The sequence below is a fragment of the Sapajus apella genome, unplaced genomic scaffold, assembly GCF_009761245.1.
Source record: "Sapajus apella isolate SASKATOON/1434 unplaced genomic scaffold, GSC_monkey_1.0 scaffold20, whole genome shotgun sequence".
Classification (NCBI taxonomy): domain Eukaryota; kingdom Metazoa; phylum Chordata; class Mammalia; order Primates; family Cebidae; genus Sapajus; species Sapajus apella.
In genome coordinates this window covers 9,099,416-9,120,953 of record NW_022436960.1, presented here as the reverse complement: position 1 = coordinate 9,120,953, position 21,538 = coordinate 9,099,416, and the positions used below count along the sequence as shown (strand labels likewise).

The following is a 21,538-nucleotide window of genomic DNA, read 5'->3' as shown; positions in this document are numbered from 1 at the left end:
TTTTTAAGCTCCATTCCTGCAAAGAGAGAGAGAGAGAGAAATACACACACACACCCCTTTTCTGCCAGCAATTGTAGAACATCTATTGTAAGAAAATGGCAGTTATTTAAATAGTCACAATATTGTTATTATTAGTGACTTTTTAGTGGCCTACAGTATGGTACATGCTGCGGCAATTAATGCAGGCATAGTTCTGCATTATATAAGTTATGCTTTTGAAATTTAAAATATTACTAGAATTAACATGAGGTAAAATAATGTGACCTGTTAGATTCCTAACAGTTACTTTTTTCATGTTTCTTTTATTTATGAACTATCTGCAACCACTTATTTAAGTATTTTGCTCCTATTATATTTTTATTGTACTTTGATTTTCCCTTTTAAAATTTTGCTTTTAATTGAAATGTTGAGCATAGGTTTTTGAATTTGTTTTAGGAATTTTTACTCCAGATCAGCACTTGAGATTTTTGGAATTTTATAAGAAACTTTGCACATTGGGTTTGCAACAAGAAAATGGACACAGTGAGAACCAGATTCCACCCCAAATCCTAGAGCAGGAGAAGAAATATATTTCAGTACGGAAGAACTGTGCTTATAACTTTCCGGTAATAAATATATATTTATATTTATTGAGGATTTTTATTATAACTTTAAAATATGTGAATGGATGTCAAAATATTGCCATATTTGATACTTGCTGCTTAGCATTATGTCTAATACATACAGAATATTACAACATAGTACACACAGATTAAATATTTGTGAAATTTATATCTTTGTGGACAAATCAGAATGATATACACATATTTGGATCTTCCAAATATGGTTTCTAATTAAATTATAATTCAGAGATCATGATTTCAATTTAAATGAAACAATTATAATATTAGGTATTGATGCATGTTTTTTTTTCCTTCCCACTCATCTCCTCCCTTCCACCTCCACCAGGCCATGATTGTTTTTGTTGATCCTAAAAACTTCCACTTGGAACTCTATTCTACATTCTTCTGCCTTTGTCATGACCCTGAAGTACCAGTCAGATACACTATTGCTATTTGCTTTTATGAAGTAAGTCTGAAGACTTGATATCACTTTACATTTGTTGTTAATTCTACCTATGTATTGGATGATTTTTTTGATATTTTGTACACTTGTACTTATAGATGATAAGATACAGACTGCATATCTCTTTTATGTTCTCGTCTTAAATCTTGTTTAAAAATTTCCATAATTCTTTTACAGAATCCATTTCCATAAATACATTATATTTATGTATTCTTTTATGAATCCATTTATTCACCATATCTATACCAAGTGCTTTACTTTAAGCCAGACATTTTGGTAGATATGGGTGATGCAAATTTTGAAGTAAAAGCAGTTTTCATATGCTTTATAATATTTACAGTTAACTTTGCACCTAAACTTAAGTGCTTGAGAACCAATAGAAAGTTGAGATACATTAATTATTTTTTACTACAAATGGATGGTGTTTCATGAGCGTGGCTTTCAGATTCTGCTATTATGACTCTCCACAAAGTAAGAGCAAAAGTAAATTTAAACTTTTATGATGAATGTAACTAACATTTTAATCCTTGAAGTTGAAATTGGGGGCATGTTTCTTGAATGATAGCAAGAAGTGAACCTAAGCCATGGTTGCAGTAAATATGGGTAAGCTATAACTTTCAACTTCTAAACTGACACATTAAAAACCTCTGGATAAGTGGTATATTAAGATATTTCCTTTCTTTATTAAGTGGTATAATAAGTTCTTATTCTTAGTGAGAATATTTCACCTCCTTCCTTGCACTGTGTTCCTGTGTCAGAACACTTTGATTAGCTGCAACTGTGCAGGATATCCATCCATAGCATCATTACAAATGTTGCTTAGATTATTTTTTGGCTATTGGGTGATAGTTTTGCTTTTTAAAAAGAACATTTTTTCTGGTATGAATGAAAAATATATGCATTGTACAAAATCTTGGACATCTTCCCTTTAAAGTATAATTAGTTAAAATAATTTCAGTGCACAATTATATCATCTTTGTAAAATACACCTGTAGAACACTGCTTTTGGAGGAGAGGGGAGAGGGCAGAGAGCACTGGTTGGCTGAGCAGAATATTCATCTCCAAGATGCATTAAATGATCATTTAGGCTTGGTTACCATGTCCACATGTACTTGTTAGATCATTGGTCTCCAGAGACGGTTGTACAAGATTGGAGTCTGAGAATGTAGTATTTATACAATTTTAGTCTATTTATGTTTGTTTTTCTCATCACTTTAATATTTAATTTTGTTTATGTTTTATAGTGGACATGATATAGCACCATATAATTAAACATGGAAATATACATGTGTATACAAAAATGTTTCACTGGTGGAAGTGAGTTTGATAATCATTGATTGGGTGGCTAGTTTCCATATTCTACAACAATCATACCATCTAGATAGGGTAAGAATGGTGTGTCCCTCCATGAAATGAAGGGCTAGTGTAAGTTTTTATTTTAAGTAATGAAAATCCACTGGCTGATTTAAATTTTTCTAACAGTGTTAATGCTAGATTCTGATAATTGCTTTACTATATTCTTTGTTCTTGTTTTTCAGAATAATAATATTTTGGAAATATTTTCAAGTCAAAAACAATCCTGTTAGAGCAAAAAATTTTAAAGCCCTTTCTTTATCCAGGGACCATTTTTTTTTTTTTCAAATAAAACTTTACTCAAGCCGAGTGTGTTTTAAAAAGAATAAGGTGAAGTAGAAACTGGTAAATTCAACATTGTGGGCTCTGAGTTTATCTAGAGAAAAAAAACTACTGTCTACAAGGGGAACTGTACTATTCTGGACTCTCCTGACTCCTCTCATGCTGATTAAAGTATTTGATGGGGAAAGGGAAAGTTGGTTTGCTTTCTTAGGAGTTACTGCTACCCCAGTATCATTGTAGGCCTTCAGTATGAAGTTACTCTCTGGGAAGTTCTGAACTGGTATGGATACTTGTATGCCTAGAATATCCTTTAAGACCCTGTTGGCTGCTCTAAGACTTTAAAATGTGAACTAGAGGCCCCTGTGGGTTTCTTATTACCATTGATGTGAAAGTTATGACTCTGGTAAATCGCATTCTTTTGTATTTCCTCACCCTATGTATGCTCATATGTCCACACATTTCAGTATGTTACGAGGCAGACTAGAAAGCTGGTTATATTTGCACCACTAATTTTTATAGAAACTGATTTTATATTTGTGTTATAACATGGCTTTATTTTAGAAGGAATATATAACAAGGATGTATTTTTTAAAAAATTACTATTGTAACATCTATGTGTCTAGTAGTCTCAATCTGAGAGACTTTATTGCTATATTTTAGGTGTCTAAACTTCTGAATTCTGGAGTATATTTAATACATAAAGAACTAATAACATTATTACAAGATGAATCACTGGAGGTAATATTTTCTTACTCTTTGGTTCTTAATTCTTTTATGTTTGGTCCAAATATACTGATGCCTTTTCTTCCCTACTTCTTGGAATTATGTGAACTCTTTCAGCTGGCTAGCCCCAGAAGCTTCAAACTGATGTACCACTGTGTCATAAACTGGATATTGGGAAGATCTTTAAAAAAAATTAGGTTTTAAAATATATTCAGTTTTAAAACTTAGTATATATGTATTTGTTTATTAAGAAAAGTTTAGGAAGTGCCAAAAAAAAAAAAAAAAAAAAAAAAAACCAGGCAAAAGAATATCTTTAATTCCAATTACTGTTACATTATTTTTTTTCTTTTTTAATATAAATCTTCTTTTCTATATAAAGGTTTTTATTTTACTCAATTATAATCATATATCACATTTTAATAACTTTTTTTCTCTTGCCATTGTTTGGGTAGTATTTTACCCCTTAGTATGTACTTATGAAGACTTTGAAATACTTTATTTTGATGCTGTATTTAGATAGTCCCTTCAACTAAATGACTGTTAATTTACCAAAGCTCAACTCATGAATATTTTGATATCATTGAGAATATTATCCGATTTAAACCACCTGTCAAAAGTTTGGAGACAGTTTTTGAACATGTTAGTTTTGTAGAAGCAGCTATCTCAGATTTAGACTATTTGAACAATGTCAAGAGGCAGGTACACTAATCTCTTTTCAAAGGTTGGCCAAGGCAGTTGATCATGTTTCTAAGACTTTTCAGCACAAAGATGACAGAGTAAGAAAATAGAAATCCCCAAAATGTTTGGGAAAAAAACACACTATTAGTGTATAGAAACTGACGTGTGGAATTAGCTAATCTAGAAAAAACATAGTAATCACTATAACAGTAATCAATATCTCTGTTAAAAGGTACTAGATGCTCTTATAGATCATCTTCCAGAAATCTTGGAACTTATGTCTACTGGTGGAGAAAGCAGTGTTCAAGAAAATAAGGTAAATTTCATCTTTCAGAAACATTCTAAGCTTTGTAAATATTATCCTATTCTACAGGGTGTTGTGAGGTGTCAATGAAGGAATGTTTGGAAAACATGTAAAGTAGTGCAAACCACATAGCAGTTGGTCAGTAAAAGTCTGTTAGAGTTTGAACAGCTTGAATTTCCTTTGTCTTTCTTACATTAATAATTTTAAATTACTGTGATTGTTATTTATTGTATTTGGAGTTTCGGTTTATATTTTCATTTTTCATTAGCATTAATGATTATTCTAAGAATAGCAAATAATGAGGACAAGAGGGTAGAAATTTATTCTTTATTATTATTTTTTAACCTAAGAAAAGGGTAGGAGTTTAGGAGGTCAAAGCCTGTTGACAGTAATGATATGTAATACATTGTACTGTAGCTAGAAGAACTGCTATAATCTGACAGGAAGAATGAGTTGTAGTTTTTATTTCAAAATTTGGTTCCCAGGAATCATACATTTTACTTAAGTATTTCTTTTAAAAGTATTTGATTTAGTCAGATAATTTTCTCCTTGTGACAGCTAAGATGTCTCCTAAACTCTGAAATGAGCAGGCATATTCCCCTCCCCAATGTATTATAAGACTGAGTAATTTTACTGAGTGCTGCAATTTATTTATTTATGTGTAATTGATTCTTTTGATCCATTTCATTTTTCAGTTATCTTCTTTGCCTGACTTGATTCCAGCACTCACAGCTGCTGAACAGCGAGCTGCAGCCTCTTTAAAATGGAGAACTCATGAAAAGCTACTTCAGAAATATGCCTGCCTGCCACATGTTATATCAAGTGATCAGATTTATTATCGTTTCTTACAAAGAATGTTCACAATCATGATGACAAATGTGAGCTCAGTACCTTTCATCTTATTCTTTTGAACTCATGGTTGATTCTGGAATTACCACTTTCTTCATATTTTCAAAATAGTGGAACAAACTCAGTTCATTCCATTCTTCCTAGGAGGATGTCACCTTCCCAGGTCCAGAGGAGGGACTTCATGTTTCCCTTTGCTACCCAGCTAGGTTTCCCTCTGAGAATCTTTTCTCGAGCTGGAGAGAGGAATGACCAGGTGGCACTTTCAACTATCCTTTGTTGATATACTGCCAAGAACAGTGTAGACTCACTTCAAACTTGAAATAGTTCTTAAGAGGGTCGTTGACGAGACTTAGTGAATTTAACTGCAAAGGACCTTCTGTTCTGATGTGCACCTCTGATGTATCCACAACCTTAGTGTCTGATCCTAGCTATCTGTTTTGCCAAGGCACCCCTTAAACTTCCTAGTACTAGTTTGGCTACTTTTATAGTAACTAAAGTGTGGCTATGGAACAGAGAAAGCTTATACAAATACATGGATGCACTACTATTGATAACCTTATAATTAGAGTTAACAGAAAAAAAAAGACTCCCTCCTTAAAACAAGGTGGTAGTCAAGCCTCCTCACAAAGTTGTCTACTTTTGTTCACAGAAATTTATGGAGGGATTATTTAACTCATAATTTACTGTGCATTTAATATGAGATCCTATTGCCATTTTTTGAAATATAGAAACATTCCATGGTTTAGCGATCTGGGCACAGAAGGCTTGGGACAAGCCCAGCTGGTCAGGCCTGCCCCTGGGGCAGATGCCAGGTTGGAGGAGTGCAAGCTGGGTGAGCCCCACACCCATCTACTGGGCACACCTACCTGGTTGTATACCAGTGGTACCACTGCCCTGCCCTGCCCTAACTTGCCCTGCCCTGCCCTGACTTGCCCTGCCCTGCCCTGCCCTGACTTGCCCTGCCCAGGGATCTTCTACCCTTGACCCACTGCATTGCCAGACTGCCAGCAGGCATACCCTGCAACCTGTTCTGAGCTGTAATCAGTTCTACTGAAACTATTAAAAAAAATTGAGGAGGAGGGGTTCCTGTTTAATTCTACAAAGCCACCATCACCCTGATACCAAAATCTGGCAAAAACAACACAAAAAAAGAAAATTACGAGTCAGTATTCCCGATGAACATTGACATAAAAATCCTCAAGAAAATACTAGCAAACCAAATCCTTTAGAACATCAAAATGTTAATTCATCACAGTCAAGTGTGCTTCATTCCTGCAATTCAAGGTTAGTTTAATGTAAGCAAATCAATAAATGTTATTCACCACATAAAAAGGATTAAAAGCAAAAATTATATGGTCATTTCATAGTTGCAGAAAAGGCTTTTGGTAAAATCCAACATCTCTTTGTGTTAAAAACCTTCAACAAAGAAGGCATTGAAGGAACATACCTCAAAATAATAAGAGCCATCTATGACAAACCCATAGCCAATATCATACTGATTGGGCAAAAGCTGGAAGCCGTCCCCTTGAGAATTGGAACAAGACAAGGATGCCCACTCACACCACTCCTATTAAACCTAGTATCAGAAGTCCTAGCCAGAGCAGTCAGTCAAAAGAAAGAAATTAAAGGCATCCAGATGGGAAAAGAGGAAGTCAAATGATCACTCTTTGCTGATGATATGATTCTATACCTAGAAAACCCTAAGGATCCTGTCAAAAGGCTCCTAGACCTGATAAACCACTTCAGTAAAGTTTCAGGTTACAAAACCAATGTACAAAAATCAGTAGCATTTCTATACATCAATAATGTTTAAGCTGCGAGCCAAATCAAGAATGCAATCCCAATTATAATAGCCACAAAAAAAAATCCAGTAACACATCTAACCAAGGAGGTGAAAGATCTCTACAAGGGGAACTATAAAACACTGCTGAAAGAAATCATAGATGACATAAACAAATGGAAAAACATTCTGTGCTTATGGATTGGAAGAATCAATATTGTTGAAATGGCCATATTGCCCAAAGCAATTACAGATTCAACACATTCATATCAAACTACCAATGTAATTTTTCACAGAATTAGAAAAATTATTCTAAAATTTATATGGGACCAAAAAAGAGCCTGAATAGCCAGCTCAATCTTCAGCTGCTACTTCAGCTCTCTGAATACCCAGTTTTTCTGTCAGCCTTGTACCTGTTAGTTTTAGAGTCTATTGATTATCCTTGCTTGAATCAGTGATTTCATTATAACTTGCAAAATAATTTTAAAATTCCATCATTTCTTAACACATTTTTGATGGTGGCATTCTGTGAAGAAGTACATTCCTTTGTCCACATTGGTTATTTGATGACCTTGAGCTACATTTACTAATGTAAAGACAGGATGAATTCTTAATATTTTTCCTCTAATTATCAATTTTCAGAGCTAGGATTTGGTGCAGTAGCTATTTTTAATGATGACAAGTGTACTTTGTTTTTAATTTTGACTCTCTTTTAGATAAAGTAATGTCATTGCAGTTATTTTTTGTGCACAAATTGTCACTTCTTCAAGCTGGCTCTTATGTGCTTTTGACCTGATTACATTTATCTTTGACTTTGGGCCCAAAAGAATACCTTACGGCATAAACTATAATATCTATTTTATATGAAATACAAAATGTGCATATTTTCATATGACTAGTATATATGTATTTGAAATTTTATCAGTAAATACAAAATGAAAGAAAAGAATAACATGCTTTTATTTTGTTTACCATTTATTGAAAATTCATTTTCCGTAAGTCCAGTCATGTTTCTGCTTACGTACATTTCTTAAATTTTCTAAATCATAGGGAATACTCTCTTTTTACATTCAACAGATTAAAAACCCCTCTCAATTTGTACCAGATAGAATGTGAATAGCTTGTATAAAATATGAGAGGAGGTAGCAGGTAACACTGTCTCAGCAACGTAGTTTCATTCTATTTGAATTTCAAGGATTCCCACTATAATATTTGGGATCTTTAGTAATTCAACATTATATTTGTATGCAAGTCAAGATAATGAACATGAATTTTTACTGGACACAATATACCTGGTTAAGAGATTTTTCTCTAATGTATGGTTTGAACCCTAACCCAGGAAAGATAAATAGCTGTGTTTATTTAAATTAAGGTTCTGCCTAGTGGTGTGACAGAAATTCAAAGGACAAAGGGACTTGAAATACTGTTAAGAATGATTGAATGGTGTTCTTTGGATTCTAAACTTCATCTATATCATGAAGAGCTAGAATTAAGCCAGAAGAATTGAAGAGCATACCTGATCATGGGATCCCTAAATTTATATTTTAGTAGTGGCATATTTTTGGTGATGTACCTGACACATGGCATGTTATAGCAAATGTTTGTCAGATGAATGAATGACAAAGCCCAGGGAACAGCTAAAAGAATAGGTGACAGGGATGTATTTGATCATTTAAGGTGAGATGGCAAGGAAATGAGAGTCAAATCTGGATGATTTGGACATGACTATGCCAAATTAACTTTGTAATATAATTATTAGTTGATTTGTCTGGTGCTTAACATTAATTTGTGAAGATACTTCCAGAAGGATAGAAGTTCAATTAGTTGAGAGGCAGTGAACGCTTCATTTCCTTTTAGTCAATGACTTAAAATTGATTTGGTGGGGCCAAATTATCTAGAATAGAATTAGCCTAGTGTAACTGTCTGTCTTATTTATTTCTTCAAGAATGTCTTACCTGTCCAAAAGGCAGCCTCACGAACTCTATGCATTTTTCTGCGTTATAATCGAAAACAGGAACAGAGACATGAGGTCATTCAAAAATTAATTGAACGTAAGTAAACATTATCTACTATTTTGAAAAAGGGAAAGTAAACAAACTAGTTGGCTTTAGTTATATTTGACTTATGTATCATTTTGTGGTGAATAATTAGGTTGATATTGGGTTTTATAAGTTGATTTTTATTTTTTAGAAATCCTTATGGCAAGATTAGATCTATGATGAATGAAAGTAATAATTACTCTGTTTTCTTTTGTGCGTTTCTATACTTTAGAAATTAAAATATGTTTACTTATATTGAAAGCCCAGTTTCTACCCTGATGAAATAACATTTGGAACTAAAATATAAATAGACTATCCATGAATCTAATCATTTATTTTATGGTCCTGTTTCAATACTAACATAATTAATTAACATAAAGAATCTGGGATTTTTCCTTGAATACAGTTGATAGTATATTTGAATATGAATTTGATGAGCCTAGTTGGTTTATAATGCCTTAATGAACTAAGTCAGTTTACAAATGCAAATTTATTTTGATTTGGTAAGAGCTAAAATCAAGGCAGAACCCTTTGGTTTATAGTATTGATCCTAGAAATAGTTGCACACACCAATATATACTTAGTAAGTTTGTTAATTATTGTATATTTGCTTTGCTCGTAATGTCTGAATGTTTTTACTAATCTATATTGTCCAGCATAGGCAGGTAATGGGATTTTCTAGCTATTGGAGTTTACCATTTTAAATGTGGATCACTACTTTTCAAAAAATTGGAATATTTTTATAAAATTCCATTTAAGAAAAAGTATGCTCAGCATACTTTAATCTTTCTTTTTATAGTCTTATTTTTATTCAGTTTTCAGTGGTAACACCTCATGTTTAGAATGTTTTATTTTGAAAGAAGATTCAATTTGGTTTTAAATATTAAGAGTTTTATTTTTGAACATTTATGTAAAAAGAAAATTAACCTTTTTAATATTGATCTGAATTATTATCAATAATACTGTTTACATATGACTGTATCTAGCATTTTTAAGGAAACAAAGGGAAGAAAACAGTTAATTTGATTATTAAAACACTTTGAAGTTATACAGACCTGTGTTTGAATTCTAGCTCTGCACCTGCCAGCTGTATGACTTTAAACTCACTAAATCTCAGTATCCTTATCTTTAGGAGGAAGAAGTATGTGCATCTATTTGGGCTGCTTTTCAGGGTTAAATGAGATAATATGTGTAAAGTACTTAGCACATAGTGGGTGATAAAAAGTAAATTTAGTCATTCCATAGTTAATAAATGCTTATGAAATTGAATGAAATGTTTGACAAAAGTTTTTTATGGTTTTTGAGGTGTCAACTTGGGGATTTACAAATCTGAGGTAAATAATAATGATTTTTTCCCTCTTATCTCTTGTACTTGCTAGCCGAATTGTGAGTATGAAGAAACTTGTTATGAATTTTGTGTGTCTAATTTTGTCACATTAATTTCATGTAGGAAAAATTAACTTAAGATGATTTTTGTTGTTTCTAGAATTGGGCCAAGGAAAAAGTTATTGGAATAGACTTCGATTTTTGGATACTTGTGAATTTATTATAGAGATATTTTCCAAATCGTTTTTCTGTAAATATTTCTTTCTACCTGCTATTGAACTGACACATGATCCAGTAGCAAATGTGAGGTATGTTATCAATCAATGAAAAAAATTGAAAACATTGTATTTATTTTTATCTACTGTAGTGAACATATGCAAAATCTTTTTCTTAACCAATTAAAAATTTAAGTGAAGAATTTACACATGCTTTGAAATTGTTAGTATTCATAATTGATGGGTATCAGTAAGACTTGGAAGCACACTCTTTCAACACTGTCTCAGATCTTTAGTTTTACTGGGTTGAGAGCAGTAAGTCAAAGCCAGATTGGTAACCTTCTTTGGCTGTTTAGGTATAGACATTGCAATGATTAGAAGGTTGAGTAGATATTATTAATTTATCATTAAAACTAAAGAAAAGTTGGTCAGTAGCCTTGTCACTTCAAAGTTGGCTTGGTGAGCGTCTGTCACTATAGTTCAGTGACATTAAAGTAAATGCACATTATTACTTAAGAGCTATTTTTATACATTTGAGAATGGAATGAAAATAATTTTAAACCCTCAGTCATTAGACTACTGTGTTCTAAGTCCTGTGTCTCCATTTTGAACTTGAACTCAGATCTTCAGGAAAGAGAGGCATCAGAGTCAGTTGGCCAAAGGCTTTCTGAACAAACTCTAGAACTCTCTTCTGAATTTTCATACACTAGGGGCACTTAGTTTTATGCATCTCTTTTATAAACAACTGATGTGAATTTTAGGCAATATGTAAAAACATCAAAACTTTAATAGGGGGAGTTGGTGAGATAATAAGCTAGCTAAGGAGGACAGTTTCTGGAACCACACTCCCTGAGCTGAAATTCCAGCTCTATATTAGATGTGTATCTTTAACCAAGTTACAAAACTTCTGTGTGCATTGATTTCCTTAGTACCTAATTTATTAAGTATTCTGAGGTACAAATACCTGAGATAATATACATAAATTATCCAAAAGGTGAGGTCCCTAATCTCAAGAATTTGATCATCTCATGGGCCCAGGAGTCTTATGGAGATGAATCACTACAATGGCTTGTGTAGCTTCTGCTGAATATCTATTTTCTAGACCTTCTAGCCTTGGGTTATAAAGAATTGAGTGTGCATAGATTAAGTGTTTTGGTTTTTCCTTAAGTTAGTGTTTAAAATTTAAACTCATCAAGTTTATACAGTATCAAGCTGGAAAAAGACTCTTGGTATTCAGAGAAGCCTTTTCCACAGCTGCCAGAAATGAAATTTCTTTGGGGGGATTGATGCTCCTTAATTAGAGAAAGCATTACTAGGTTTAGCTGCATCCATGGTGAGTTCTGAATGAGATTGAGACCATTATTGCTATTTACAGTGCTGGAAATTCTATAGGAGGAGCTTCTTTACCCTTTTTGGTTAAATATGAAGCAAATTTTGTTGTATATGAAGAATCCTCAAGTAAAGATTCAGCTGAGAAAGTGTTCTGGAAACTCTAAAAATGGGATTCAGTTGTCTCAAGGTTGCAATAAAAATAAAAAATAATAATTTGGAAGGCATTCAGATGAATAGATGAATATAGCAGCTATAAAATAGATATCTACCTAGCATCCCTGTCTAAAACAGAAAAAGAGTAGACTTTTAGCTTAGCAAAGCAGAATATATTACCTGTGAACTGCCTCCTCCTGGAAAGGTGTTTTTTTTTTTTTTTTTTTTTTTTTTTTTTAAGGTTCTGGGATTTACTCTTACCTTCCAGGCATTCTTCATCCTCCTTTTTTTTTTTTTTTTTTTTTATCCCAGTCTAGACTGTGATAGTGCTTTAGACCACCTTAGACTGTGTTCATTTATCCTTTTCTTCTCTATCTGAACACATTACCTTGGTGATCTCTCCCATTTCATGGTTTATCATCTACTTGCTGAAGAGTCCTCACTCTTATCTCCAGCATTGACCTCCACCCTGGACAGCCAACTTATTGAGCCTACTGCCCACTTAGCATTTCCATTGTATATCTGATAGACATCTCAGACTTGATGTGTCCAGAATTAAATCTTCATCTCTCTTATCTGCTTTTGCTCCTTCTGTAGTCTTCCCCATCTCAGGAAATAACCATTTCATCTTCCAACCTCAAAACTTTAAATAAATTCCTCTCTTTATCATTCTACCTCCAATCCCTCAGCACATCCTGCTGCTTGTAAAAGATATTCAGGATCCAACTACTTCTCACCACCTTTTACTCTAACACTCTGGTTCAATGTACCATCATCTCTTGCCTGAAATATTGTAAGGGCTTTTCCTATTTCTCTTTTTCTGTCCTTGACCAGCTGCAGTCTGATTTCATTCAACAAAGTAGGCAGAGGATGCTTGTAAAACATTGTCAGATCATTTCACCCCTATGCTCACAGCCTACCAGTGGCTTCTTGTCATACTCAAAAGGCAATTTCCTTACAGTGGCCCTCAAAGCCTCTTACTTACCAGTCTGAGCTCTCCTGCTAGTTTCACCTTCACTCTGTTTAGGCACAATGGCCTGTTTGCTCATTTGGACCAATAGTAGAAAAGCTCTCCATATTTGCTGTGATGCCCTTTTCCAGATATTCACACGGCTCATTCCCTAATTTTCTTTAGGTCTTTGCTTAAATGTCATCTCTTCAGTGGAACCTTTACTGACAATCCTCTCTGGTCACCTGCTTTAAAACTGATTAATCCCCAGCCTCTGGGACTCCCTTGCCTTTATTCCCTTCCTTATTTTTCTCCATAGCACTTAACACTCTCTGACAGATTTCTACCTGTTTTTCTCTTTTCTGCTCTCATAATATAATGTAAGCTCCAGGAGAGCAGAGAATTTTGTTGGTTTTATTTACTGTTGTATCTCAGCATCCAGAATGATGAATGCTTGACACATTATAGATATTCCATACATATATCTTGCATGAATAAATGAACTCTCAGGTTATCTAAAACTTGGATTTTTCTTTGTTTCATGTTACTGTTATTCTTAGTTATTAAATTCTCTCAAGAGTAAATACTCTTTATTGTAGAATGAAACTTTGCTACTTGTTGCCCAAAGTGAAATCTACTCTGAAGATTCCTGCTGATAAGCATCTACTTCAGCAGTTAGAAATGTGTGTGAGAAAACTCCTGTGTCAAGAAAAAGATAAAGATGTTCTGGCTATTGTAAAAAGAGTAAGTATCACTCTTGTGTTTTTTTTGCATTAAGGTAGTAAGAAATCATAGCTTCACTATTTCAGCTTGACAAGTAGCAATATATTAAAATATTTTTATCCTTGCTAGAGTTGTAAGAATTAGTAAATGATTTGGTTTATATGTGCTACAACTGGCTATGAAAGTTTCTTCCAAAGGGCACCTAGATATTAAATTTTTATTGCTAGTAATATAAGCCCATGAGAGAGAGAGAGTTTCACAAGTTAGGTGCTCAATAAACACTGTTCAATTAATAATACATATTTTATTTATCAGACTTTCTATATAAGTGATTATAATCCAGTAAAACTTTGTTGGTGAAATTGGGAAAATCACATTTTATAGAAACTTATCTCTGGGAGGGCCCTTAGAGTTAATTCAGGAATCTGTTTGACTTTATAGAAGTTCTATGCCTAGAAATACTGTGTCTGCTTGAGATCATATTAGTAAGTAGCAGAACCAGGAGGATTAGAATAGAGACCTCTTACCTACCCCTGAGTGCATTTCTTTGTAAATGATGTAACATTGTACCCTATGAGCTTTTTGTTTGTTTTAGCATGAGATCTTAGTATATGGATTCCTTGGAAATGTTGGGAAAACTAAAACAGTAAAACTTTGGGTTAGTGAGCCACATCTTAGAATAATTTTTACTCTTCAAAAATTGTTTATGCTGAATATATAACTAATATTTTTATAAGTTAAAGTGAAATTATTTACTTTTGTGAATCTGAATATAAACTTCAGGACACATAGTGTTTGAGCATTTATTTGTAGTGAGGGAAATTTCCTTATTAATGTCATAAATAAATTAGCATACATGGTGAGAAAAAGTTCTCATTTTTTCTAGAAATCATTGCCAGATGTTACATGAAGAATCTTTTAATTAAGTGATTTAATGACAGTATTAATTAGTATAGTTTTAATGAAATGTGAACTCTTCTTTCATCAACTAATATAATCAGAAATACCTAGAGTTGGATGTGCATTTAAATGTAAAAATACATACACACACATACTCTCTCTCTCTCTCTCTCTCTCTCTCTCTCTCTCTTGTTTTTATCAGATAGTTCCTTCCTTACTATTTAATGTTTAAATATAGAAGTTTAGGCAATGGAGTTAACTTGTCAAAATAATAAACTTGAGAGGGTTAATTAGTTTTTCAGAATAATTTATTAATTCGAGAGACAATATAAGCTAACCCCATACAGGTGCAACAATAATGTAATTAAATTGATGGATTATTAGTCTTCAGTGGATTGTTCTGGAGTACAGCTCTTATTTTAAGTATGCTGCATATAATGAAGTCAGTTTGTCCCATGGAAATTCTGTAGTATAATGAGATATTAGTATGGAAAACTCCCAGGAAGCTACACAAAACTTTTGGATAAAAATGGAATTGTTTCATCAGTTTTGTAATATGAGAAGTAACTTTAGAAAGAGAGTATTTCATGGCATACATTATGAATTTTTCATAAATTTCAGCAGAAAAAGCTTCCAGTAAATTTTATGTTTGTAATGGATAGCTTTGGATTTATGCATATCCAAATGCACTTTATTTTGGCCATTAGAGTCACTCTTGTAGAATAAGTTTTAGAAGTACTGTACTCTATCAGAGACAAAACCCTTGGGTTAGATTGACCATTGTTTTGATTGGAATAATTTGTTTCAAACTAGTATATTCCAAAAGACAAATAATAAATTGAGAGAATATTTTCAGAACAGATATACAATTTCTACAGAAGGGAACTAGGATTATTAAGCCAAATGATGGCTTGCTTCATTCATACATAGCTAAAAGACTTTTTAAAAATTCAAAAGCTACAATATATTTCTGAAAATTCAGAAAAGATTGGCACTAGGGCTTACTAGAAATGAGTTAGATTGCATGAATTTGGTATTTGAAATATGCCTGTAGACTTGGTCTTCTTAAGGTTAAAAACTTTCAAGTTAAAATTGACCCTGACATTATTGTATAAAGGTGGATTGTAAGTACAGTGTAGAATTGGGCAAAACTTTAGAATTTTCTGACTAACCTTCCCCATAGTGCAGAGTCTCCTATTTGAACCTCCCTCTGCAAAATAACTTGCTGAGAAATGACTGGTTCTTTTAATTTAATTACTTTTGAATAATTTTAAGAAACTTTTTTTATAGACTGTATTAGAGTTGGACAGAATGGAAATGTCTATGGATGCTGTAAGTATACTCTCTTCCTTTTTTGTGTTAGTCCGTTTTCACACTGCTGATTAAGACATACCCAAGACTGGTCAATTTCCAAAAGAAAGAGGTTTAATTGGACTCACAGTTCCACATGGCTGGGAGGCCTCACAATCATGGCAGAAGGCAAGGAGGAGCAAATCACATCTTATGTGGATGGCAGCAGGCAAAAAGAGAGCTTGTGCAGGGAAACTCCCCCTTATAATATCATCAGATCTTGTGAGACTTATTCACTGTCATGAGAACAGCATGAAAAAGACTCACCCCCATAATTCAGCCATCTCCCACCAGGTCCCTCCCAGAACACGTGGGAATTAAGGGAGCTACAAGATGACATTTGGGTGGGGACACAGCCAAACCATAACACTTCCATTGAAAGGAATATTTTAAACTTGGCAGAAACTCATCACTAATGTTTTACAATTTCATTTTAAACTTTAAACAGTTTCAGAAAAAGTTTTATGAGAAAGATTTGTTGGATCAAGAGAAAGAAAGAGAAGAACTACTTCTTTTGGAAATGGTATGTTTTTTCATATGCACACATAAACTCTTTTCTGAATATTAACTGTGTTTTGTTATTAAACTTAAAAAATGATTTCTTTCCATTTCACCATTTCACATTACTGTTGTTTTCTTCTTAAATGACTAAAGAACAGTCCCAGTTTTCTGAAATCTCTTCTTTTAAGAACTAGAAAGAAAACTATATTTGAGAGCCTTTTAAAAAAACTACTGAAGTATAATTGACAACTACGTATATTTAAAGTATACTATTTAATGAGTTTTGACTTATCTATAAAACTATCACCACAGTGAAAAAATATGAAACGTTTCTATTCCTTTAAAGATTTCTACCCCTTTATAATCCATGTCTTCTACTCCAGTCCTCAGTAACCAGTGATCTAGTTTCTGTCACTATAGATTAGCTTGCATTTTCTATAATTTATATAAATGGAGTAATCTGTTACGGTATTAATACTATTTTTGGTCCTGCATCTTTCTACCAACATAATTATTTTGCGATTTATCCATATTGTTGTATGCGTCAAGAAGCCATTCCTTTTTATTTCTGAGTAGTAGTCTATATTATGGATATATCACAATTTGCTTATCCATTAACCTTTTTGTGTACAGTTGGCTTACTTCTAATTTGGGGATATGACAAATATAGTTGCTTTGAACATTAGTGAAGAAGTCCTTGGGTAGACATGTTTTCATTTCTCTTGGGTAAATACCTGGGAATAGAATGGCTGGATTGTATGGCCTGGTTAACTTTAAAAAAAAAACAAAAACAAAACAAAACTGTTTTCAAGTGGTTGTACCATTTTATATCCCTATTGTCTATGGTAAAAAGCTTTAGTTACCAGCCATGCTATTGGGTATGTAATGGTATCTCATTGTTTTTTTTAAATCTCTTTTTACATTCTTGGTGCCTAGAGATGTCAAGCATCTTGTCTTCGCTTACTGGCCATCTTTCTCTCTTATTTGATGAAGTTTTCAGAATTTTAAGTGGCTTCTTATTATTATTATTGAGATGTAAGAACTTTTAATCCATTCTGAATGTAATTTCCTTGACAGATCTATATGTTATGAGTATTTTATTGGAGCCTGAGGTTTATCTTTTCATTTATTAATGGTGTCTTTTGAACAATAGAAATATTTAATGTTGTTGAAGCCTAGTTTATCAATTCTTTATTTTACGGTTCTTTTTTGCTCCAGGAATCCTTTGTCTGTCCCAAGATCATAGACTTTTTCCTGTGTTTTCTTTGAAAAATTTTAGTTTTAGGTTTTACATTTAGGTTTATGATTCATTTTAAGTACATTTTTATATAAGATATGTTTTTTTTCCCATGGGAATATTCACTTATTCCAGCACCATTTGTTAACAAACCTTCTTTTCCACATTGAATTGCCTTTGCATCCTTAAAAAATATTAGTTGTACACATATGTATTTATTTCTTGACTTCCTTTTATTCTGTTCCCCTTATTTATAAGTTTATCTTTTAAGCAATACCAAACTGTCTCGATCACTGTAACTTTATAGTGTTTTCGAGGTTTGGTGGGGTAAGTTTTCCATCTTTGTTCCTTTTTAAAATTGCTTAGGCCAGTCTAGGGCCTTTGAATTTTGGTATGAAGTCTAGAATTTATTTCTAGGTATTTTATGTTTTTGGCATTATTGTAAATGGAATTATACCTTTTTATTTCACTTTCCAGTTTTTTGTTTGCTGGAGTGTAAGAATACTGTTGATTTTTATACATTAACCTTGTATCTTATAAACTTTCTAAATTTGTTTATTTGTTCTATAAATTGCTTTTTAGATTTTCTACAACTAAGATTTTCTATGTAAGTCATTGTACCTTCTTTAAATACAGCAAGATTACTTCTTTCTATTCAATATTTATGCCTTTTGTTTCTTTCTTTCATCTTATTGCCAGGTCCAGGACCTCTAGTAAAATTAAAGTGGTACAAGTAGGCATCCTTGTGTTTTTACTGATCATAGGGGCAAACAGTTCAGTTTTTCATTATCAGGTATGATGGTAGAAGTAGGTTTTATGTAGATGCCCTTTATCAGATTGAGGAAGTTACTTCTGACTCCTAGTTTGCTGAGAGTTTTTTATGAATGGTTGTTGCATTTGGTTATATCTAGAAATGATGTTTGGCTTTTCTCCTTCATTCTGCTAATACACTGAATTACACTTATTTTTCAAATGTTAAACCAATATTGTATTTTGGAGATAAACTCTATTTGGTAATGGTTTATTATCCTTTTTCTTTGTTGAATTCTTGGTTAATGTTTTTGTTAAGGGATTTTACATCTGTGTTCATAGATTCAGTGAAATTGGCCTGTAATTCCCTGTTTTGTCATTTTTGGGATCAGATTTGGTATTAATGTTATTCTGGCCTCATAAAACAAGATGGATGGTATTCCCACCTTCTTTATTTTCTGACCAAGTTTGTATAAATTGGTTTTATTTTTGCCTTGAGTGTTTTATAGAATCCATTAGTGAAGTTATCTAAGCCTGGAGTTTTCATTTTGGGAAGTATTTTGATAATTGATTCTATTTCTTTAATAGACATTAGATTATGTAGATCTTCTGTTTTTTCTGTTGTCAATTTTGCTAAATTGCTTCCCCCCCACTCTAGTTTACATGTTATTTAAACAAATCTGTTGTCATGAAGTTATTTATAATATTCTCCTTTTAATTATGGTATTAATCTATGGTGATAACCATTTTATTGTTGTGCTAGTGATTTGTGTTCTTCCTTTCTCCTATTTTCTGGAATTTGTTTGCTGGTTTCTCTAGAGATTTTAATATCCATACCTAACCTTTTACAGTCTACATAGTGTTATTATTATCTCATGTCACTTAACAATAATACAAATCTCTTTACCCTCTCCACACCCATTCTTCATGTTACAGTTGTCATATGAATTATGTCTGTATTGAAGACCCCACCAGTGTTGTAATTTTGCTTTAAGTTGTCATATATATCTTGAAGAATTTAAGAGTATTAACTTCTATGTTTACTCAGATGTTTACCATTTCCAGTGCTTTTCATTAATTGCTTAAGATCTAAATTTTTCTCTGGTATTTTTTTTTCCTTCAGGCTGAAGAATTTTCTTTACCAAATCTTGCAGTGCAGATCTTCTGGTGACAACTTCTCTTATTTTTTCTTTATCTAAGATATCTTATTTTTACTTCATTCCTGAAGGACATTTTCACTGGGGATAGAAGTCTGGGTTGACAGCCTTTTCCTTACTGCATTGTAATAATGTGTTTCTATCTGTCTTCTGGCCGCTATAACATCTGATAAAATATCTACTCTCATTTGAATTGTTTGTGCTTCTGTATGAAGCATTGTTTTTCTCAGTATTTTTTTCTTCAAGTATTTTTTTCTTTTATCTTTTGTTTTTAGCAGTTGGCTTTTGATGTTGTCTAGGCATTATTTGCTTGAAGTTTATCCCATTTGGATTTGCTTATCTTACTGAATCTGTAAACGTATATCATTCCTGAAATTTGGGAAGATTTAGTCATTGTTTATTTAAATATATGTTCTATTTCAATTTTTCTGTCTCTTATTTCTGGGTCACTAATTGCATATATATTAGATCTTTTATTATTGTCCATAGACTTATGAGGCTTTGTTCTTTCTCAGTTTTTAAAACACTCTGTGCTACTCAATGTGAATAATTTCTCTTGATGTATCTTCAGTGTTACCAACTCTTTCCCTGTCCCCTCCATTCAGCTGCTGAGCCTATCCAGTGAATTTTTTTATTTCCAATATTTTTCAGTTCTAAAATTTCCATTCGGTTCCTTTTATATTTTCTATTTCTGTGCTGAGAATTTGTGTGCTTAAAGGGGAAATCCTCTGAAAAGCAAAGTTTATTATTTCAACAGTCTTTCAAAACAAGATTAGAATTCAGGATTGCCAGTGGGTGAAGCTGTAGAGAAGACTCAAAAAATTTTAGGACCAAATGACCTAGCCCAAGACAAAAACAGACAATAGAAAGATACCCACAAATAATTCTGATATTGCAGCTAGTAGGCAAGGACTTCAAGATAACTGTGATTAATGTGATCAAGATAATAGAGGGAAATATGTAGAAAAGGGTTAACTCTGTTAATCCCACCCAGTGAAGTTTTATGCTTTATTTCTGTTTTAGAATTTCCATTTAATTTTTTTATATAGTCCACATCTATGTGGAAATTCTTTATCTTCTTTTCTCCATATTTTCCCTTAGTTTATATGTGTACTTGAAAAGAATGTTTATTCCACACTTGTTGACTATATGGAAATGACCAAAGTAATGGTATTTTGCTAAGGAGAATACTGTAGTATTCTGTGCATGTCAGTTATACCAAGTTTGTTCAGAACTTGCTGTGTTTCTTGATTTTCTTGCCTATTCTGTTGGCATAATGGGCTCCTGTGTTTTGGTAATGGTTTGTTTTTTGATATTGGAGCTGGTTATACAAGTGTGTCTATTTTGGAAAATTCCTTGAGCTATGAGTTTGTACACTTATAATTTATGTACTTTATAAAGAGATACATATATTTATATATGTATATAAAGAGCTATATATATTTATATGTAAAAGTACACTATATTTTATAAAATAATGAAATATATAAAATATTTCAAATAAATATATATATTTTATATATATTTGAAATATTTTATATATATATATATATATACATGGTTTGTTTTTTTTTTTCTTTTTTGAGATGGAGTCTCACTCTGTCACCCAGGCTGGAGTTTAGTGGTGCAATCTCAGCTCACTGCAATCTCCACTTCCTGGGTTGAAGCGACTCTTCTGCCTCAGCCTCCCATGTAGCTGGGATTACAGGCATGCACCACCATGCCTGGCTAATTTCATAAATGAAACTTCCTCATGTTGGCCAGGTTGGTCTTGAACTCCTGACCTCAGATGATCCACCCACCTCAGCCTCCCAAAGTGCTGGGATTACATGCGTGAGCCACTGTGCCTGGCCTCTCTCTATATATTATACT

At 32.8% G+C, this 21,538-nt stretch overlaps 1 protein-coding gene across 4 annotated transcripts in view; it reads left to right on the top strand.

Moving 5' to 3' along the window:
* The window catches only part of PPP4R4 (protein phosphatase 4 regulatory subunit 4), a 114,073-nt gene that overhangs the window by 77,360 nt on the left and 15,175 nt on the right, over positions 1 to 21,538 (top strand). For all 4 annotated transcript variants that reach the window (XM_032287535.1, XM_032287537.1, XM_032287534.1 and 1 more), the window contains 10 exons: positions 436 to 605; positions 949 to 1,068; positions 3,361 to 3,438; positions 4,334 to 4,417; positions 5,101 to 5,283; positions 8,980 to 9,085; positions 10,560 to 10,707; positions 13,648 to 13,792; positions 15,962 to 16,003; positions 16,470 to 16,544. In XM_032287535.1, coding sequence (XP_032143426.1) covers positions 436 to 605; positions 949 to 1,068; positions 3,361 to 3,438; positions 4,334 to 4,417; positions 5,101 to 5,283; positions 8,980 to 9,085; positions 10,560 to 10,707; positions 13,648 to 13,792; positions 15,962 to 16,003; positions 16,470 to 16,544 — 1,151 coding nt within the window. The remainder of the gene's footprint in view (positions 1 to 435; positions 606 to 948; positions 1,069 to 3,360; positions 3,439 to 4,333; positions 4,418 to 5,100; positions 5,284 to 8,979; positions 9,086 to 10,559; positions 10,708 to 13,647; positions 13,793 to 15,961; positions 16,004 to 16,469; positions 16,545 to 21,538) is intronic.